Source organism: Dipodomys merriami, unplaced genomic scaffold (assembly GCF_024711535.1).
Source record: "Dipodomys merriami isolate MVZ:Mamm:240054 unplaced genomic scaffold, mDipMer1.0.p SCAF_918, whole genome shotgun sequence".
Classification (NCBI taxonomy): Eukaryota; Metazoa; Chordata; class Mammalia; order Rodentia; family Heteromyidae; genus Dipodomys; species Dipodomys merriami.
Window position 1 is genome coordinate 126,592 of NW_027206533.1, and position 17,295 is coordinate 143,886.

Consider the following 17,295-nt stretch of genomic DNA (forward strand, 5'->3'; position numbering starts at 1 on the left):
ATATATAACTATCTTATGACCTTGCCATAACATTACAAGGAATCAATCTGAATAAGTTTAGTTCAGTGTACATAAAAGATACCTGCTATCCATGTTTATTGCAGCTTTGTTTACAGTAGTCAAATGTTACAGTCAGCCAAGGTACCACCATTATTGATGAATGGATGAAAAAATGTGGTATATACCATAGATTATTAGACAGTCATAAAGAAAAATGAAATTATATATTTTTTAGGAAAATAGGTGGAACTAGAGATCATTATGCTGAGCAGAATAAGCTCAGCAAAAAGAACCAAATAGTGCCTGTTTTCTCTCATTTGTAGACTAGAACTGGAAGCAAACAGTCAGTCATCAGTGTGTGTGTATTCATGGTACGTCATAATTGTACAAGTGGTTAAGGATACACATGGGATGGGGGACATAGGAAAGGCTCAACAATATCAATTCATAGTGTCTATATGTGAAGATTCCATAAGATACCCCACTGAAATCTGTTTGACAATAGGGTATTAAAGAGGATAAAAAATATATAAGCATGCATGAAATATTCTTTTGAGTCCTTTTGGTGCAGTTAATATAAGCATACAAATAATGTGATTACTGACAGCTCATGACTATAACCCTTGCTGTTCTGGAGGCAGAGATGAAAAGAAAATGGTTCAAAGCCACCCTGGGCAGGAAGGCTTGAAGGCATGGTTCAGGTGGTAGAGTGCCAGCCGTGAATAAGCTAGCCAAGCCAGAACAAAGACTGAGTTCAAGTGATGGTACTAGAAAAAAATAGAATGACTAGAAAATAAAACAGGCTCTGTTGAGTGGCTAAATGAGAATGAATATTATTGATGCACTTCAAATGCATATGTGAAAGTAGGACAGTGAAACCTGTTGAAATTATTTTAGGAAGAGTAGAAAGGGATGAGGGGGAATTATGGGAGGGAAAATTAATCAAGGTGCATTGTATAATGCTTGTTTGGGAGTGTCACAATGAAAGCCCCCTTTTACAATGAATATATCCTTATATAAATTTTAAATAAAATGCCTACTTTTGCAATATCAAGCTTTATCAAGGGCTATAAAACTTACATTATAACTTTTTTCTAAAAAATTTCTATGTTAATACTTTTGTTTAATTTCTCATTTAATTTCAGCTTTCTATATATGTAATACCTCTTCCTTTGCATTGTACTTAGGTTACTAATAAAGTGATCAGAATTTAAACATTTATAATGAGAGAATGCATAATGAGACTTATAGTACATTTATTATAGTATTATATAGGTTTTAAGTAAGTATCTGTGTTCAAGAATGGTATACAGCATTTCCTGACAGTTGTTCCAACATAGTGTCTTTCCTAGTGACAGACCCAATTACAATGATAATTCCTATAGCAGCTTATAGTTAACCAGTATTCTGCGCAGGTAAATGTGCTATACTGTGAAAATTAAACACAAAAACATACATGCAGATGTTAGAAGAGAACCTTTGGCTTAAAAAAATCTTATATAGAGCCAGGCGCTGGTGGCTCATGCCTGTAATCCTAGCTACTCAGGAGGCTGAGATCTGAGGATCGAGGTTCAAAGCCAGCCCGGGCAGGAGAGACCGTGAGACTCCTATCTCCAGTAAACCACCAGAAAACTGGAAGTGGCGCTGTAGCTCAAGTGTTAGAGCGCTCACCTTGAGCTGAAGAGCTGAGGGACAGCGTCCAGGCCCAGAGTTCAAGCCCCACGACCAACAACAACAAAAAAAATCTTATATAGTATGTCTTTATTTTTTCCTTTTAACTATTATTATCTTTAAGGAGTTGTACAGAGAAGTTGCCACTTAACAAAGCAATTTATGAATACAATATATCTTAATCAACATCACCCCTTTCAACGCTTTCACCCATCCCTTTTCTTAGTGTGTCTTTAAATGAGACATCGATCATTTACTTTAAGAAATCAACTGCTTACTTAATATTGTGGATATTTTAGTTTTTGTTTGTTTGAGACTAGGGTATTATTTTGCCCAAAGTAGTGTCAATCTTAGGGTCTTACTGCCTCACCTCCAAAGTGGCTGCACTTACATGCACATGACACTGTACTCAGCTCCTGCAGGTGTTTTAAACTGGTAGTGGGGCCAATTTCAGCTTCTGTAGTTTTATTCTTTGAAACCTATGAATGTGTTGCCTTTGTGATCCAGCATACTTTTGGAGGTTAGGGCAGTTTATAGAAATCTGGCTATTATCCATAATGTAACAAAAAGTATTCTCCAACCAATTGATTTCAGATTTATTTCTACTTTCTCGAGGGAAAAATTCTAACTAAAATCTTGCTAGGCTGCTGTGGTTATAGGCAATTTTTCTACATACCTGTCTCTGTGCTGTAGCTGTGGGTCTGGACGCCCCTGAGAACCAAATCCTCCACATGTACACATTCCATGCGTCATATCTGTATGTGTACAGAGTATAATTATGCCTTTAAAAAGGCAGGAAACAAATGATCAAGGTTATATACTCTCCTTGCTTAGAGCTCAATAGTGAGGTGATTGATGGGGTTTGGACAATACAATGCTTATCTTAAGTTAATGTCACTTACGCATTGGGTTTTTTTTTTTTAATGCAGAGCTGCACCCTGCACCTCCTGATGTCACCACTGGGCTTACGGAGCACTCACCCTATGAGCGTCCACAGGTGGCTTCTGTGAGAGGTATTCCTCGGGGGTGCAGCAGGAACGTTCTGGAAACTGCAGATGGTGAGTATACCTCTCTTTTTCAAACAGCAGACCACAGATTTTTCTCTTTGGGTATTTAAATGCAGATTTAATGTATTCCCCTTAACAAACCTGAGACAGACAACAGTTATAGTCCTTCCCTGTAAATAAACAGAAACTAGTATAGAGCAGATGTTATTACAGAAACCATCATGTAGAAGAATAATCAGAAATACATGTGGCATTGACCGTGCAGGGACAAGGAGAGTAAGGAGAGAAAAACTCCAACCTTTAGAAGGAAGTAAGTGATTGTATCTTCAGTGAGATCTTCAGCAAGAACACCCTGCAAGACTGTGAATGCCCTGTGCACGCTCAGAAAATGCACTTAGGAGACTATTTAGACCTTCTATAACTGCTAGGGAATACGAAGTGTCTAAAGTTGGTATTCTAAGAGTGGTCTTAAGAATGCGGAAAAAGCTGTTTGCTGGTGGCCCACACCTGTAATCCTAGTTACTCATGAGGCTGAGAGCTGAGGATCACCATTTGAAGTCAGCCCAGAAGACAAATCTGAGGGAATCTTATTTCCATTTTTTTTTTTTTTTTTTTTGGTGGTGGTTGGGCTTGAACACAGGTTGGCCTGGGCACTGTCCCTCAGCTCTTCAGCTCAAGGCTAGCGCTCTACCACTTGAGCTACAGCGTCACTTCCAGTTTTCTGGTGGTTTATTGGAGATAAGAGTTTCACGGACTTTCCTGCCCGGGCTGGCTTTGAACTGCGATCCTCAGATCTCAGCCTTCTGAGTAGCTAGGATTAACTGCATAAGCCACTGGTGCCTGGCTTCTTATTTCCAATTAACTAGCGCCAGAAGTGAAAATCTGAGGCAAGTAGAACACCAGCCTTGAGCTAAAAAGCTAAGTGTAGAGTTTAAGCTCCAGTACTGGAAAAATGAATGAAAGAGAAAGGGGGGGCGGGTGGAGAGAAAGGGCAGGGGGAGGGGCATGGGGGGGAGGATAGCAAAGCAAATTTAAACTAAGGAGGAATGAAACCATAAATTGTGGTTCAAAGCTAGCCCAGTCAGGAAAGTCCCTATGAGACTCTTTATCTCCAATTAACTACTCAAAAACCTGAAGTGGCTTTGTGGCTGTAGTGGTTGAACACTAGCCTTGAGCTGAAGAGCTGAAGGACAGCACCTAGGCCCAGAGTTCAAGCCCCAGGACTGGCATAAATAAATAAATAAATAAATAGTAGTGCAAAGACAATCATAAAAAATAAACTGCAAGCTGTTTTTTTTTAAAGCTCAATAAAATTCAACTTTCTACCTAGATGAATCAAGATAAAAAGGATGAGGCAGCGCAAGGATGCTCACATTTCCACACTAATAGAGGTTCTAGCCAGCACAATTGGGCAAGGAAAAAAAAGGCATCAAAATTGCCAGTTATCAATGGCTCATGCCTATAATCCTAGCTACTCAGAAGGTTGCGATCTGAAGATGGTGGCTCAAAACCAGCCCAGGCAGGAAAGTCGGTGAGACTCTTAATCTCCAATTAATCACAGAAATATCTGGAGTGTTGCTATAGCTCAAGTGTGCTAGCCTTGAGCAAAAGGAGCTTAGGGACATCACCCAGGCCCAGAGTTACAGGCCCAGGACCGACACAAAAAAGGAAAAGGCATCTAACTTGCTAAAGCTGATAGTAGAATCTTGTATGTGGAAAATCTCTTAAGATTACAAACACAGAATGAATAAATGAATTCTCAAAGTAGCCATCATGCAACAATCTCTGTCTATTAACAGAAACAGTCTGCAAGAGAGAACTTAAATAGTATTTAAAGGCAAAGGCAAAGTTCAACAAAATAAACACCAGGAAGCTGGTACTTAAAAGGGGTGGAGTAGAGTCAAAGGGAAAAGGGTGAATGAATGGAGAAGTGGAAGAAAATGTAGTGAAGAATACAATGTATGTCCTACAAAATTAAGAAGAGTGAGGAAAGGCATGGTCAGGGAGGGATGGATGAGAATGTTGAAAGGGATGACATTGATCAAGATGTATTATATTAGCTGGGCGCTGGTGGCTTATACCTATAATCTAGCTACTTAGGAGGCTGAGATCTGAGGATCGTGGTTCAAAGCCAGCACAGACAGGAAAGTTTGTGAGACTCTTACTTACAAGTAACCACCAGAAAATGGGAAAGTAGTGCTATGGCTGAAGGTGATAGAGCGCTAGCCTTGAGCAAAACAGCTCAGAGACAGCATCCAGGACCCGAATTCAAGCTCTATGACCAACAAAAAAAAAGGGGGGGAGGGGCTGGGAATGTGGCTTAGTGGTAGAGTGGTTGCCTAGCATGCATGAAGCCCTGGGTTCCATTCCTCAGTACCACATACACAGAAAAAGCCAGAAGTGGTGCTGTGGCTGAAAGTGGTAGAGTGCTAGTCTTGAGCAAAAGAAGCTCAGGGACAGCTCCCAGACCCTGACTGGCAAAAACAAAGAAAAAAAAGAAAAACAAAAGGCTGAGCTTGTGAAGTGGTAGAGCACTAGCCTTGAGTGAAAAAGCTCAGGGATGGTGCCCATGTACCGAGTTCATGTCCCCCAACTGACAGAAAAGAAAAAAAGAGAAAGGATGAGCCCAATGAGGGCAAACTCTTACATGTACATGTTTGTTTTGGTGACATCTTTTCTCTCAGAACAGAACAGTTTTTCTTAAGAACTAATGAAGAGACCACAGAGCTTTTGTGTTAGATGCATTCTTTACCATATTAGAAATTAAAATCAATTAAGTGAATCTATTTAAAACCAATAAGAAGTTCATGTTTATATAGATAACCCATACTTATAGACAAAGAATTTCCAAAACAATAAACATTGATGAGAACCAACTTGTGTGTCCTGTGCTTTATCTTGGCTGACAGAGCATCTGAGTTCTTCATCTGATTTATATCACAGGCATGTGGTCTCTTCAGCAGGGCAAAAAAAGCAAATGACATCTTTTTTTTTTTTTAATTTAATTTTATTTTATTTGAGAACATACTGTACAGAGGGGCTACAATTACATGGGCAGGATAATGCATACATTTCTTACCAAGCATTGCAGCCTCCTCCTTTGTTTACCCTTCACCTCCTTTCCCAGCCTCCCCCCTCCCCCCACCCAATTATACCCCCCTCCCCCCCCACCGACATTGTAAAGCTGGTTTTGACATGACATTTTGTACTTCTCATTGTTGCAACAGGTCCACCTGAATCCTTAAACGACTTGTTTGTCCCCATCTCCTCCACATGTTATACTGACATCAAATATAGTGAAAGCGGGGGTTACACTGTGGGGAAGGGACATACAAAGCAACAAAGAAATAATCTTATAAATGCGTTAGAAACACATGCATGAAAGAAACGAAAACATTAAAATACATATTTAAGGGTTCATTTTCCTAACATCACATTATCTGACCTTTTCCGCTTGACTCATACCTATACTAGATATTGCAAATAAGGGAAACCATGGGACCTATGCTTCTTTGGGCCTGGCTTACTTCACTTAATATAATTTTTTCCAAACCTTTCCATTTCCTAAGCAAATGACATCTTGGTCTTGACTTCATGAGTCCTAAAAGGGTCTTAAGCACCCTCTGTGTGTCTCTGGACCACTTTGAAAATTGCTAGCTTGGAAAAGTACCTTTTTCTTGAAAGGCATTTAATAAGTGCTTATTTGAATGAATAAAGTCCAAGACAACTCCTCTGATGGGCCAACTCTGGCTGGATTTGTGAACTCTGGTACACTGGAGTGGTTTACTCTCACGCCTTCAGGTGTAGCATGTGACAATGCTAGTCCCTCTCTGCTTTCCCTGTGACAGGTGTCCCTGTGAACAGCAGAGTGTCCTCCAAAATCCAGCAGCTGTTGAACACTTTGAAGAGGCCAAAACGCCCTCCTCTGAAGGAATTCTTTGTGGATGATTTTGAGGAGTTGTTGGAAGGTAGAGTTCTCTGGCGTCCATGTTTTTGTGAGCATTGTAACCATACTGTCTGAACACACAAGCAAAGGTACATCATGTGTGATGTACATAAAGGCATTTATGTTGTTGCATGCTGCAACATTGTGCATTTGTGAGTACAGACCCGCACAGGCTGCTTCCTTTACATGAGCAGGGAGAAAATTTGTGACTCAGATTAGTGACTTAGCTATTCTTCAGCATCTGATCCAGCGGTTAGCACTTCATAAAAATCCTGCTAACGTTTCACTTAATTTACATTTTTTTCCAGCAAGGATTTTAGTGTAGCAGGGTTAAAGCAGGAAGAAGTGGGAAACATTTTCTGTTCCCATGAAAGAAATGGGAGTTAGGCTTCCATTATTTACATTTTTATTTAAACTTTTAAGTCTAAAATACTTACCTTTCCGTGGTTTTAATGTGTTCAGTTTCCAGCTTAGGTTTGATGCCTTTTTATTATTTTATCCTGTCATTTTTTAGAGTCCCATAGTATGAATGTTTCTTAGAGCAGTCTTACCTTTTCTCTCCTTTTCCATCAGCTTTGTTGGAAAAGTCTTTTTTAACACTAGGACAAATTTGAGTACCTAGCCATTGGAGCAAAGACTATTATTTTCCTTTTCAATGGCAGTTGTCCAAAGTACAAGTTCTGCCTGCTTTGGTCCTGTGTGGGCTGGTCCCTGGAACCAGGCTTCCAAGCCTGAATCTGTCCTCACCCACTGAACCGAGACATTGGGTGCTGGGTGCCACAGTCTAGACCCAAGGGTGGGAACATAGAAATGCTATCCTGTTGTCAGCCATATCATATATGGTGGCAGTTACAGAAAGGTGGATTGTTTTTATTTTCAAAACAATCATTGTTCATGAGTGAATTGCTATTATTTGGTCTGTGTCTAAGATAATGATAAATCTAAGCAAATATTTATAAATTTTTTATAATCAAAATTAAAAACAAATCAAAGTATGTATTCTTAAAAACAGAATGTGTAAGCCAGGTGCTGGTGGTTCATGCCTATAATCCTAATTACTCAGGAGGTTAAGATCTGAGCATTGCAGTTCAAACCCAGCCCCGGGCAGGAAAGTCTGTGAAATTTAAACAAATCTGGAAGTAGAGTTGTGGCTCAAATGGTAGAGCACTAATCTTGAGTACAGTGCCTTGAGGTACAGCAACTAAGTAAGCCCTGAATTCAAGTCCCAAGACTGGCACAAAAGAAGGAAACAAAACAGAACATACACGCAGTTTTCAGACATGGTGGGTTTGTTTTTTATAATCTTAATTTTTTAAATAAAAGGGAATTTCATTGTGATAACTCCATAAATGCGTACAGTACACTTTGGTTTTGCTTGCAGTTCAACAACCAGATCCAAATCAGCCCAAACCTGAGGGAGATCAAATGGCAGTGCTAAGAGGGGAACCTCTGGCAGTGGGGACTCCCTGGCCTCCGACTCTACTGGCTGCCCTGCAGCACTGGGGCACAACGCAGCCCAAGGCCCCCTGTCTGACTGCCTTGGATACCACAGGAAAGGCCACCTATACCCTCACCTATGGCAAGTATCAGCAGAAAGCATTGCGTTGTTGTTTATTGGGAAATTATTACACATGCACTGCAACCTGACATACTACCTGGTAAAAGTCCTAAGAAGCAAGCACAGCTGTCAGTCAAGAAGTGTGTGGCCTTGCTTTTGGTGCCCTCCCTCCTGCCAGAGAGGCCATTCATTGGCTGTGATTTTGAGTGTGTGTGTGTGTGTGTGAGAGAGAGAGAGAGAGAGAGAGAGAGAGAGAGTATATATATATATATATATATATATATATTTTTTTTTTTTTTTTGCCTGTCCTGGGGCTTGAACTCTGGGCTTGGGCGTTGTCCCTGAGCTTCTTTTATGATCAAGGCTAGCACTCTACCCTTGAGCCACAGCGCCACTTCTGGCTTTTTGTGTGATTAATTAGAGCTAACAGTCGTACAGACTTTCCTGCCTAGGCTGGCTTTGAACCACAGTCCTCAGATCACAGCCTCCTGAGCAGCTAGGATTCAGATGTGAGCCACAGCACCCAGTGTGTATATATTCTTAATAATATAGTTGATTTAGTTCTATATTCTTTTGGACTTTGTACAAATGGAATCGTGCAGTGTATATTTTTTTGTGTTTGGCATCCCTTGATTCCTTACTACATCTTCATGTGTTTTGCAAAGTGAATACTCTCCTGAAAGCAGAAGGCTTGGTAAGATTGGGCTAGCAGTGCCCTTCTAGCATGTACACTCCACACTCAAAAGAAAACCATAGTTCCAGTGTTTGTACCACTGGCTTGCCCTCTCTTAAAATCCTGTGAAAACATGATTACATAAAAGGTGCAATTTTGTGTCTATGTCATTTTCTTAGTGTATGAAACTCATCTATGATGCTATGTGAAGTTATTTTATTCTCATAAATGGGCCTTTTCCCCAGTCTGTACTGGAGTTTGAATTCATGGCTTCCTACTGCTAGGCAGTAACTCTCCCATTTGAGCCATATCTCCAGCCCTTTTTGCTTTAGTTATTTTTGGATAGGGTCTGTCATTTTGCTAGGGCTATTCTTAGACAGCTATTCTCTGATTTACAACTTTTGTGTGTGCCATTGTGCCTGGCTTCATTGGATCTCATGAACTTTTTATCCAGGCTGGCCTTGAACCATGATCTCAATCTCCAACTCCTTAGTACCTGAGATTACCGGTATGAGCCACCTCATCTGGCCAAAATACTTTTGTGTTTGTTTATTTCAGTACTGGGGATTGAAATCTGAGTCTTTAATTGCCCAATTCCCCCAGCCTATGGATGTATATTTCTTAATGAGTATACAAGAATTCACTTATGCATTCACTAGGAGGTGAACATTTGGGTTGTTTCTGGTTTGGCTGTTAGGAACAGTGCTGCTGAGATGATACTGGTATGTGTCCCTGAGTTCTTGGAAGTAGCCATGCCATGTTTGGGATAGGGCAGCCCTTGATAGACAAGGGTACTTTCCCAGTACATACCCACCAGTGTGCAGCAACCCCATGCTCCGCTCCCTGAAACTGTCAGCCTTAGAATTGCCAGGGCTACAAATTTGAGCCAATCTAGTGAGAGTATAGCGATGTTGTATTGTGGTTTTAATGTACATCTTTTTCATGATTAGATAGATTGAGATCTATGCATTCATAATCCACTTTGTTGAATGGCAACTCCTTTGTACAACTACTTAAAGATCATAAAAATATATTTTCTTAAAGATTCATTAGGTACACAGTCTTGTCATCTGCAAATAAGGACAGCTTTATTTCTAGTTATTTTACTTCTCCCACCTTCTTACTGTATTGACAGAGGTGTTTCATAAAACGTTGCAGGCAGATGACCCTGACCTGCTTCTGCGTCTAGGGGAATTAACCATGATTGTCCTGCTTGGGTTGTAAAGATGCCCTTCATCCTATTAAGGAAGCTTGTTTCCTTTTCCTTGTTTAAACAGGATTTAAAAATCATTTAAAATAACTTTAAAGTCACCAATGATTATCAATTTTGTTCTCTGCTGTGATGATGTTTGCATCTCGTTCTGTTAGTATGACAAATTACGTTGGTTTTCTGTTACTTTCTATTCATGGGGTAATACTGACTTGGCCAAAATATTACTCTTTTGACACATAGCTGGGTTCATTTGGGCAGTGTTTATTATAATTCCTAATATCTTGAACTGATCCTACATTTGGCATTGGAATTTTTTCTCATTGATTTCACAGATCCCTTAGTTCACAGGAATGTCATGGTGTGGCACTAGGTTAGTATCATTATTAGTGAAATCTGAGTATGAATTCAGAGGACATGGTTGTCAAAATGAATGTGGTTGTGTTACAGGAATTTGAAGGTTTTAAATAATGACGTTTGTGTTCCTTCTTTGCTATACCGCATGGAGTGAGGTTGAGACTGTTATGTGGGGAAGTAGACTTGGGTCTGAGGTTCCAGCAGTTTTCACTGCTGTCCCTTGAATTTCCTGTCTCTGTGGTCCTCAGTGGTAGTCCTCAGTTGTACTCGGTGGTGGGTATGGGTGCTTGTCAGGAGGGACAGTAACCTCACCTTATCTCATGAGCCCAGACCCCAACTCCAGCACTGGTTTAGTAACCATGTAACCATGGGTAGCAAGGTCATGAATTAAATAGAGTAAATGAGTATGTATCACTCTAATAAGTGATGTCACTGAGGAGTGTCAGTGTCTTGCATTCACAGTTTAGTATTAATTGAAAAAAGTAGGGTGGAGTATAATTGTACTTCTTGAGAATTAGTGAATATACACATATGCACGTATTTATACCAATGTATAAACATAGAATATGACTTTTTCTGTTGACTTCATTATACCCAAAATTTTCTTTAATAAAATCCTGTTTACATTTGAATTAAGAAAAATAAATATGTTATTTTAAAAGAAAACATGTTTGTTGCAGAATTGTGTAGAATAATTAGTTGGAAAAATGTCTGAAGTTCTGTGTATTATGATTGCTACATTATGTATTAGCTTTTAGTGTCTTACATTTTACACTGCTTAGTGTTTTTATTTTTCTATTTTAGGCAAACTTTGGAGCCGGAGTTTAAAACTCGCTTATACTCTACTCAATAAACTAACTAGTAAAAATGAACCACTACTTAAGCCTGGAGACCGAGTAAGTAACTAGAATGTAGTTTTATTGAAGTAAGCAAAAACAGAGACTTAAAAACCTTGTTTCATGATAGGTATTTGACAGATCTTATGGAACGTTTTAGAACAAGTACAAATCGAGACAAGGAACAAGCAGGGTGGTGGTTGAGCCAGCAGAAGGAGGGAAAGGTATACTTGGTGAAAATGTGAACAGTGTGAGAACCATACCTCTTTGTGTGCAGAGTTTAAAGTGAGATTTTACATTGTTTTTTATGGTGAGCCTGTAGGAAATCTTATATGTATTTCTTTTGTGCCAGTACAGGGGTTTGAACTCAGGGCTTCGTGCTTGCTCAGCCTTTTTGATCACAGCTGGTACTTTGCCACCTGAGCCCTGCTTGCTTCCATGCTTCTGGGGAATTGTGCTGATCACATATCATGATTTGCCTACCTCTGCCTTCTGGGTAGCTGGGTTTATAGGCACAATCCACTGTATCCAGCTTGTTGGTTGAGATGGAATATCACTAACATTTGGCTGGCCTAGCCTCAAACTATATCCTTCCAGTCTTCACCTGAAGTAGCTGATATTATAAGAATACACTACCATGTTCTGCTATATATAACTTTTAATTTGACTAGATATTGTAAAACAAGACAAAGCAGCTAAAAAAATTAGGCTGATGGAAAATGGGAAAGGGATAGGAATTTCTTCTGGAAATAAATCTTTACCTGTAATGTCTGGAAGCAAAATTGGGGCCTAAGGATTTGTGTGTGAGTGCATGTGTGCGTGCTGGTACTGGGGCTTGAACTTGGGGCCTTGAATTCTTGCGTGGCTTTTTGCTGAAGGCTGGTGCTCTCCCATTTGTGCCATACCTCCACTTCCAGCTTTGTGTTGGTTAATTGGAGGTAAGGGTCTCACAGACTTTTCTATCCAGGCTGGTTTTGAACTGCAATCCTCAGATCTCATCCTCTGAGTAGCTAAGATTACGATTGTGTGCCACCAGTACCAGGCTCTTGCTCAGCTTGTTTTTTGTTCATTGCTGGTCTGCTTTCAATTGTGTCACTCATCCAGTTCTGAATTTTTTACTGGTTAATTGGCAAAAAGAGTCTTGAGAATATGTCTGCCTGGTCTAGCTTTGACTATGATCCTCATATTTCAGCATCCCATGTAGTTAGGATTATAGGCATGAGCCATGGGTTCCTGGCTTTTGCCTTAAGTATTTTTTTTTAATAAAATGTAGTAATAGAAGCATAGTATTTAAAGCAGCACAGCCTGGAGTTGGAGCATGGACGATTTCATGAGACCAAGAGGATAGCATATCTGTGTCATTGTGAACTAACTCTTTTTAGCTTTATTGATACAAATTGAGGTGGAGGATGAAGTAGCATTGTGCAGCAGCACAATCTCAGGTAGAAGCCCGGAGAGCCTGTGAGACTGAGCGGCTGAAATATCTTGGCTGAGGTTTGGTCTGCTCAGCACCTCCTACAGATATAGTCATGTCAGGAGAGAAGATTTATTCAACTAAAATGTGGGGTTAGCATTGCTTCTTTTGGAAGCTAGTGTTTTATATAATTTGATTTCTTGATCACTTTTCTTATTGATAAAGGAAGCATTGATGGTAGACACGAATAGGAACTGATTCTTGTTTGCTGGGCTCAGCTTAAAGTAGTTTTGTTGCATGTAAAGACTTGTATTTTTAGTAAAGACTTTCCAACTATTTTTGTAAATATTGTTACTGCTACTATAAAGGTTATGTTCAGAGAGATTATAGTTATATAAGTTAGGTAAAGAGTACATTTCTTTGTGCACGTTACCCCTTCCCTAGCACTCTCCCAGTTTTTCCCTCTAGTCCCTACCCACAAGTTAATGTATAGTGTAGTTAATGTTCACTGTAGTGTCTACTTAGAATCACTGCTGCATTTGTTCACCCTGTTCAAACTATTATTATTATATTTATTTTATTTTATTTTTTGCTGGTCTTAGGGCTTGAACTCTGGGCCTAGGTACTGTCTCTGAGCCCCTTTTGCTCAAGACTAGCGCTCTACCACTTGGGCCAGCTTTTTCTGAGTAGTTTATTAAAAATAAGAGTCTTATGGACTTTTCTGCCTGGGTTGACTTCAAACCGTGATCTTCAGATCTCAGCCTCCTAAGTAGCTAGGATTACAGGCATGAGCCACTGGCTCCTGGCCTGGCTCAGACTATTTTCTGAAGTTATATAATAAGGAAATTTAAGGACAAAGAATGAATCTAAGATTAGATATTTTTTTTTTGGTTGTGGGGGTTGAACTCTGGGCCTGGGCGCTGTCCCTCAGCTCTTCAGCTCAAAGTTAGAGCCCTACCACTTGAGCCACAGCGCCACTTTGGGCTTTTTTCTTCTTGTGCGGTGCTGAGGAATCAAACCCAGGGTCTCATGCATGCAAGGCAAGTACTGAGCCAATTTCCCAGTCCCTAAGATTAGATTTTTAAACTAAATTTAGAAACTGAAATCTAAAGTATTTCTGAGTTTCAGGTAGTCAACAGAGATTCTAAAAAGTGAAATAAGTTCAAGTCATTCTTAGGTAATCTTACAATTTTTCTTTGTACCATTATAGGTGGCGCTTGTGTTTCCAAATAGTGATCCTGTGATGTTCATGGTTGCATTTTATGGGTGTCTTCTGGCGGAGTTGGTTCCTGTCCCAATAGAAGTACCATTAACAAGAAAGGTAGCAAACCTGGGCTAGTCCCAAGGCTGTTGCCTGTAGTTCTCCTCTGAATTTGAGGTGGGATGCAGTGATGTCTCCCTGCTCCTTCACATGGATGTGGCCTAGCAGGTGGACACTTGAAGAAAGATAGTTACAGGCCAGAACTTTGGAGACTAGTAGACAGTTTGCCTACATACTTTCCCTTGACTTATGTGTAGGTATGGGGGAGATACCCAGTTGCAGGCTGGGACATTGCTCACTTGGCAGAAGGCCTGCCTAACGAGTGCTACATGCTGGGTTTGATCCCCCAGCACCAAAAAGAATACATGAAAAAAAGAAAGTCCCCCTATTACCTATCTGAATTCCCTAATAGAAACTACATTTCTTTTCTTCTGATAAGAGAAAATGTGTCGTCTGTCAAAATTTTGTTTTATTTGGTCAGAACTTTATTCAAACCATATGATCATTGATCATTTTAGTTGTAAATAAACAAGATGGGAATTCTCATGTTTGTCTGTTCACTTACATGACAAAAGCAGTTTTTGTCACTGATGAATTACTACCTAGAACTTGCTTGTTATGGATAGCTGTGCTATCTTAGATAAAAAATAGTAATCTGATTATTGAAAACATGATTTTAGGAGTAGAGTGGGCATATGTCTTAGAAAGTCTGAGTTTTTGACCATTCTAACCCTGTTTTCAGATCATTGTTAATGTGTACATTAATGTTATGTATACAACAAATGCTCAAGAATCCCAAACTAAAGTTTGCATCTCAGTTCATCTCAGGGAGATAATATATAATAGTCATGTATGTAAATTTAGTGATGCTTAGGAAAGAAACTAGAGGTTTGTTAAACTTAGATGAAAAAAATGACAAAATTTTGCTGAGGCACATGTTCAAAAGACCTGAGTGAAGAGAAGGTGTTTCTGAGCAGAAATAACTAACCCATGTTAATTAAATGCTTTTAAGTGGCATTTAAAAAAAAAAAACTTTGAGAAATTAGCTCACTTTCCAGAACGTTGTAGTTACTGCAACAGAAACAAAATTCTTTTTAAATTGTTTTCAATTATTGTCTTTCTTGCCATTGATCAAAACAGTTTATAAATACAATGTACCCTGATCAATGTCAAAACATTCTCAACATTTAAAAGTAATTGCCTTGCCGGGCGCCGGTGGCTCATGCCTGTCATCCTAGCTACTCAGGAGGCTGAGTTCTGAGGCCGAGGTTCAAAGCCAGCCCGGGCAGGAAAGTCTGTGAGACTCTTATCTCCGATAAACCACTAGAAAACTGGAAGTGGCACTGTGGCTCAAGTGGTAGAGCGCTCGCCTTGAGCTGAAGAGTACAGGGACAGCGCCCAAGCTGAGAGTTAAAGCCCCATGACAGACCAAAAAAAAATTGCCTTATTTTCATAAAAATATAAAAAGATAATAAGATGAAATTGTTCCAGAATTTTAATAGGAGCTCTGTTCTTTCAAGTTGGCCTAAAGCACTAGTGGCTGAGGTTCCTGCTAGAGCCCTGCTTACACGATTTCTGTCTTCTAAGGATGCTGGCAGCCAGCAGGTCGGGTTCTTGCTGGGCAGCTGTGGAGTCACCCTGGCCTTGACTACTGATGCTTGTCAGAAGGGCCTGCCCAAGGCACAGACCGGAGAAGTGGCAACTTTCAAAGGTGAGCCCTCTGGAGGCATTAACAGTCTGTATTCTGTCCCAGAGACTGAACAGTACAGAGGCTGTGGGTCTTCATCAAAAATGATAACTTGTTCTGGCTTTGGTGAACCTCATTTTTTGTTTGGTTTGCTGTCTCCACATGGGCTGCTAGCCTCATCCACCTGTTAGAGTAAAATCAAATGAGTCCCATCGCCTTCCTAGGCTGGCAGCTGCATGTTGGACACAGGCAGTAATTGTGAGGAGCAGAGTCCTCTGGCCCCTGGTAATGCCAGTCCCTGTTTGCCATTACAGGTTGGCCCCCGCTTTCTTGGTTGGTGATTGATGGGAAGCATCTGGCCAAGCCCCCCAAGGACTGGCACCCTTTGGCCCAGGACGCAGCGGCTGGGACTGCCTACATTGAGGTAAGGGTCCTTACTTGGCATACAAGTATAACCCCATAGCTTAGGTATTGATTCTCATAAGAAGATAGCTGCTTTATATTATCTATAACCTAGAAATAGGAAAAATGATATAGAACCTTACTTGATCCTTTCAGGTTATGCTCTGACCTAATTCTTCCCTAATTGACTCCTCTGGGAAACAAACAGATGTGATGGAGCCGCTTAATATCCATGGTATAAAGTGCTCTAGAGTTAACCATGAAAAGAAGATGACCATAGTTTCTGGGTGCTGATGAAACACGTCTGTCATCCTAACTACTCAGGAAGCTGAGATCTGAGGATCATGGTTTCAAGCCAGCCCAGGCAGTAAAGTCCATGAAACTCTTATCTCCAACGAACCAGCAGAAAGCCAGAAGTGGAACTGTGGCTCAAGTGGTAGCATAAGCCTTGAGCAAAACTCAGGGACAGTACCCAAGCCCTGAGTTCAAGCCCCCGGACTGCCTTAACCTTCAGTCTGTCCTCATGGCTTTAGATACCACATAATGTTATTTTTTGTTTTCCCTTGACATCTTACAGTATAAAACAAGCAAAGAAGGCAGCACAGTAGGGATCACGGTGTCCCACGAGTCCCTGCTGGCTCAGTGCCAGGCTCTGACCCAGGCCTGTGGGTACTCAGAAGGTAAGGGCCTTCACATCCATGATGTGGCTCATCCTGCTTGCATTGGTGCCTGACATACACACCTGCTGTCACCCCAGAACTCATTATGTAGCACATTTACCCTGAACAGAACCTCTGACTCTTACCCAGTGGTACCAGGCATCGTGCGCCCGTGTTCACTTTCTCTCTCTAGTGTGTGCTCAGGGCTCTGGGCTTGTGCTGGGCTGGCTGAGTGAGAGCCTTTCCACCCAGGGTAGTTTCAGCAATGCTGCATAGATACCAACCATGAACGTGAAAATTCAGCAGTAATTTATTGATACAATGACTGATTCAATCAGTGATGCTTGAAGGCAGCACATTTTTCAGTATGACAAGTAGAACACATTCTTCATAGGACAATATTTTTGGGCCTGTTTTCTGTGCCTGTAGACATGGCTTAAGCTTCATTCATGTCATACTTACATTGAATACATATTTATGGTCATAGACTGTCTCTCGTTGTCATAGGGGCCGCTCCCAATTTATCATTAATTCTGTAAATTAACCTTTATATTTATAATTATATATAATTAATTATGTATGTATATGGGGTACAATGTAAAATATTTTTAAAA

The 17,295-nt window shown here is 40.4% G+C and overlaps 1 protein-coding gene across 2 annotated transcripts in view; it reads left to right on the forward strand.

The window, feature by feature from the left end:
* The window catches only part of LOC138821431 (disco-interacting protein 2 homolog A), a 95,740-nt gene that overhangs the window by 42,074 nt on the left and 36,371 nt on the right, over nucleotides 1-17,295 (forward strand). For both annotated transcript variants that reach the window (XM_070013640.1, XM_070013638.1), the window contains exons 6-13: nucleotides 2,601-2,729; nucleotides 6,527-6,646; nucleotides 8,006-8,203; nucleotides 11,227-11,318; nucleotides 13,883-13,993; nucleotides 15,521-15,644; nucleotides 15,935-16,044; nucleotides 16,600-16,702. In XM_070013640.1, the coding sequence (XP_069869741.1) occupies nucleotides 2,601-2,729; nucleotides 6,527-6,646; nucleotides 8,006-8,203; nucleotides 11,227-11,318; nucleotides 13,883-13,993; nucleotides 15,521-15,644; nucleotides 15,935-16,044; nucleotides 16,600-16,702 (987 nt within the window). The remainder of the gene's footprint in view (nucleotides 1-2,600; nucleotides 2,730-6,526; nucleotides 6,647-8,005; nucleotides 8,204-11,226; nucleotides 11,319-13,882; nucleotides 13,994-15,520; nucleotides 15,645-15,934; nucleotides 16,045-16,599; nucleotides 16,703-17,295) is intronic.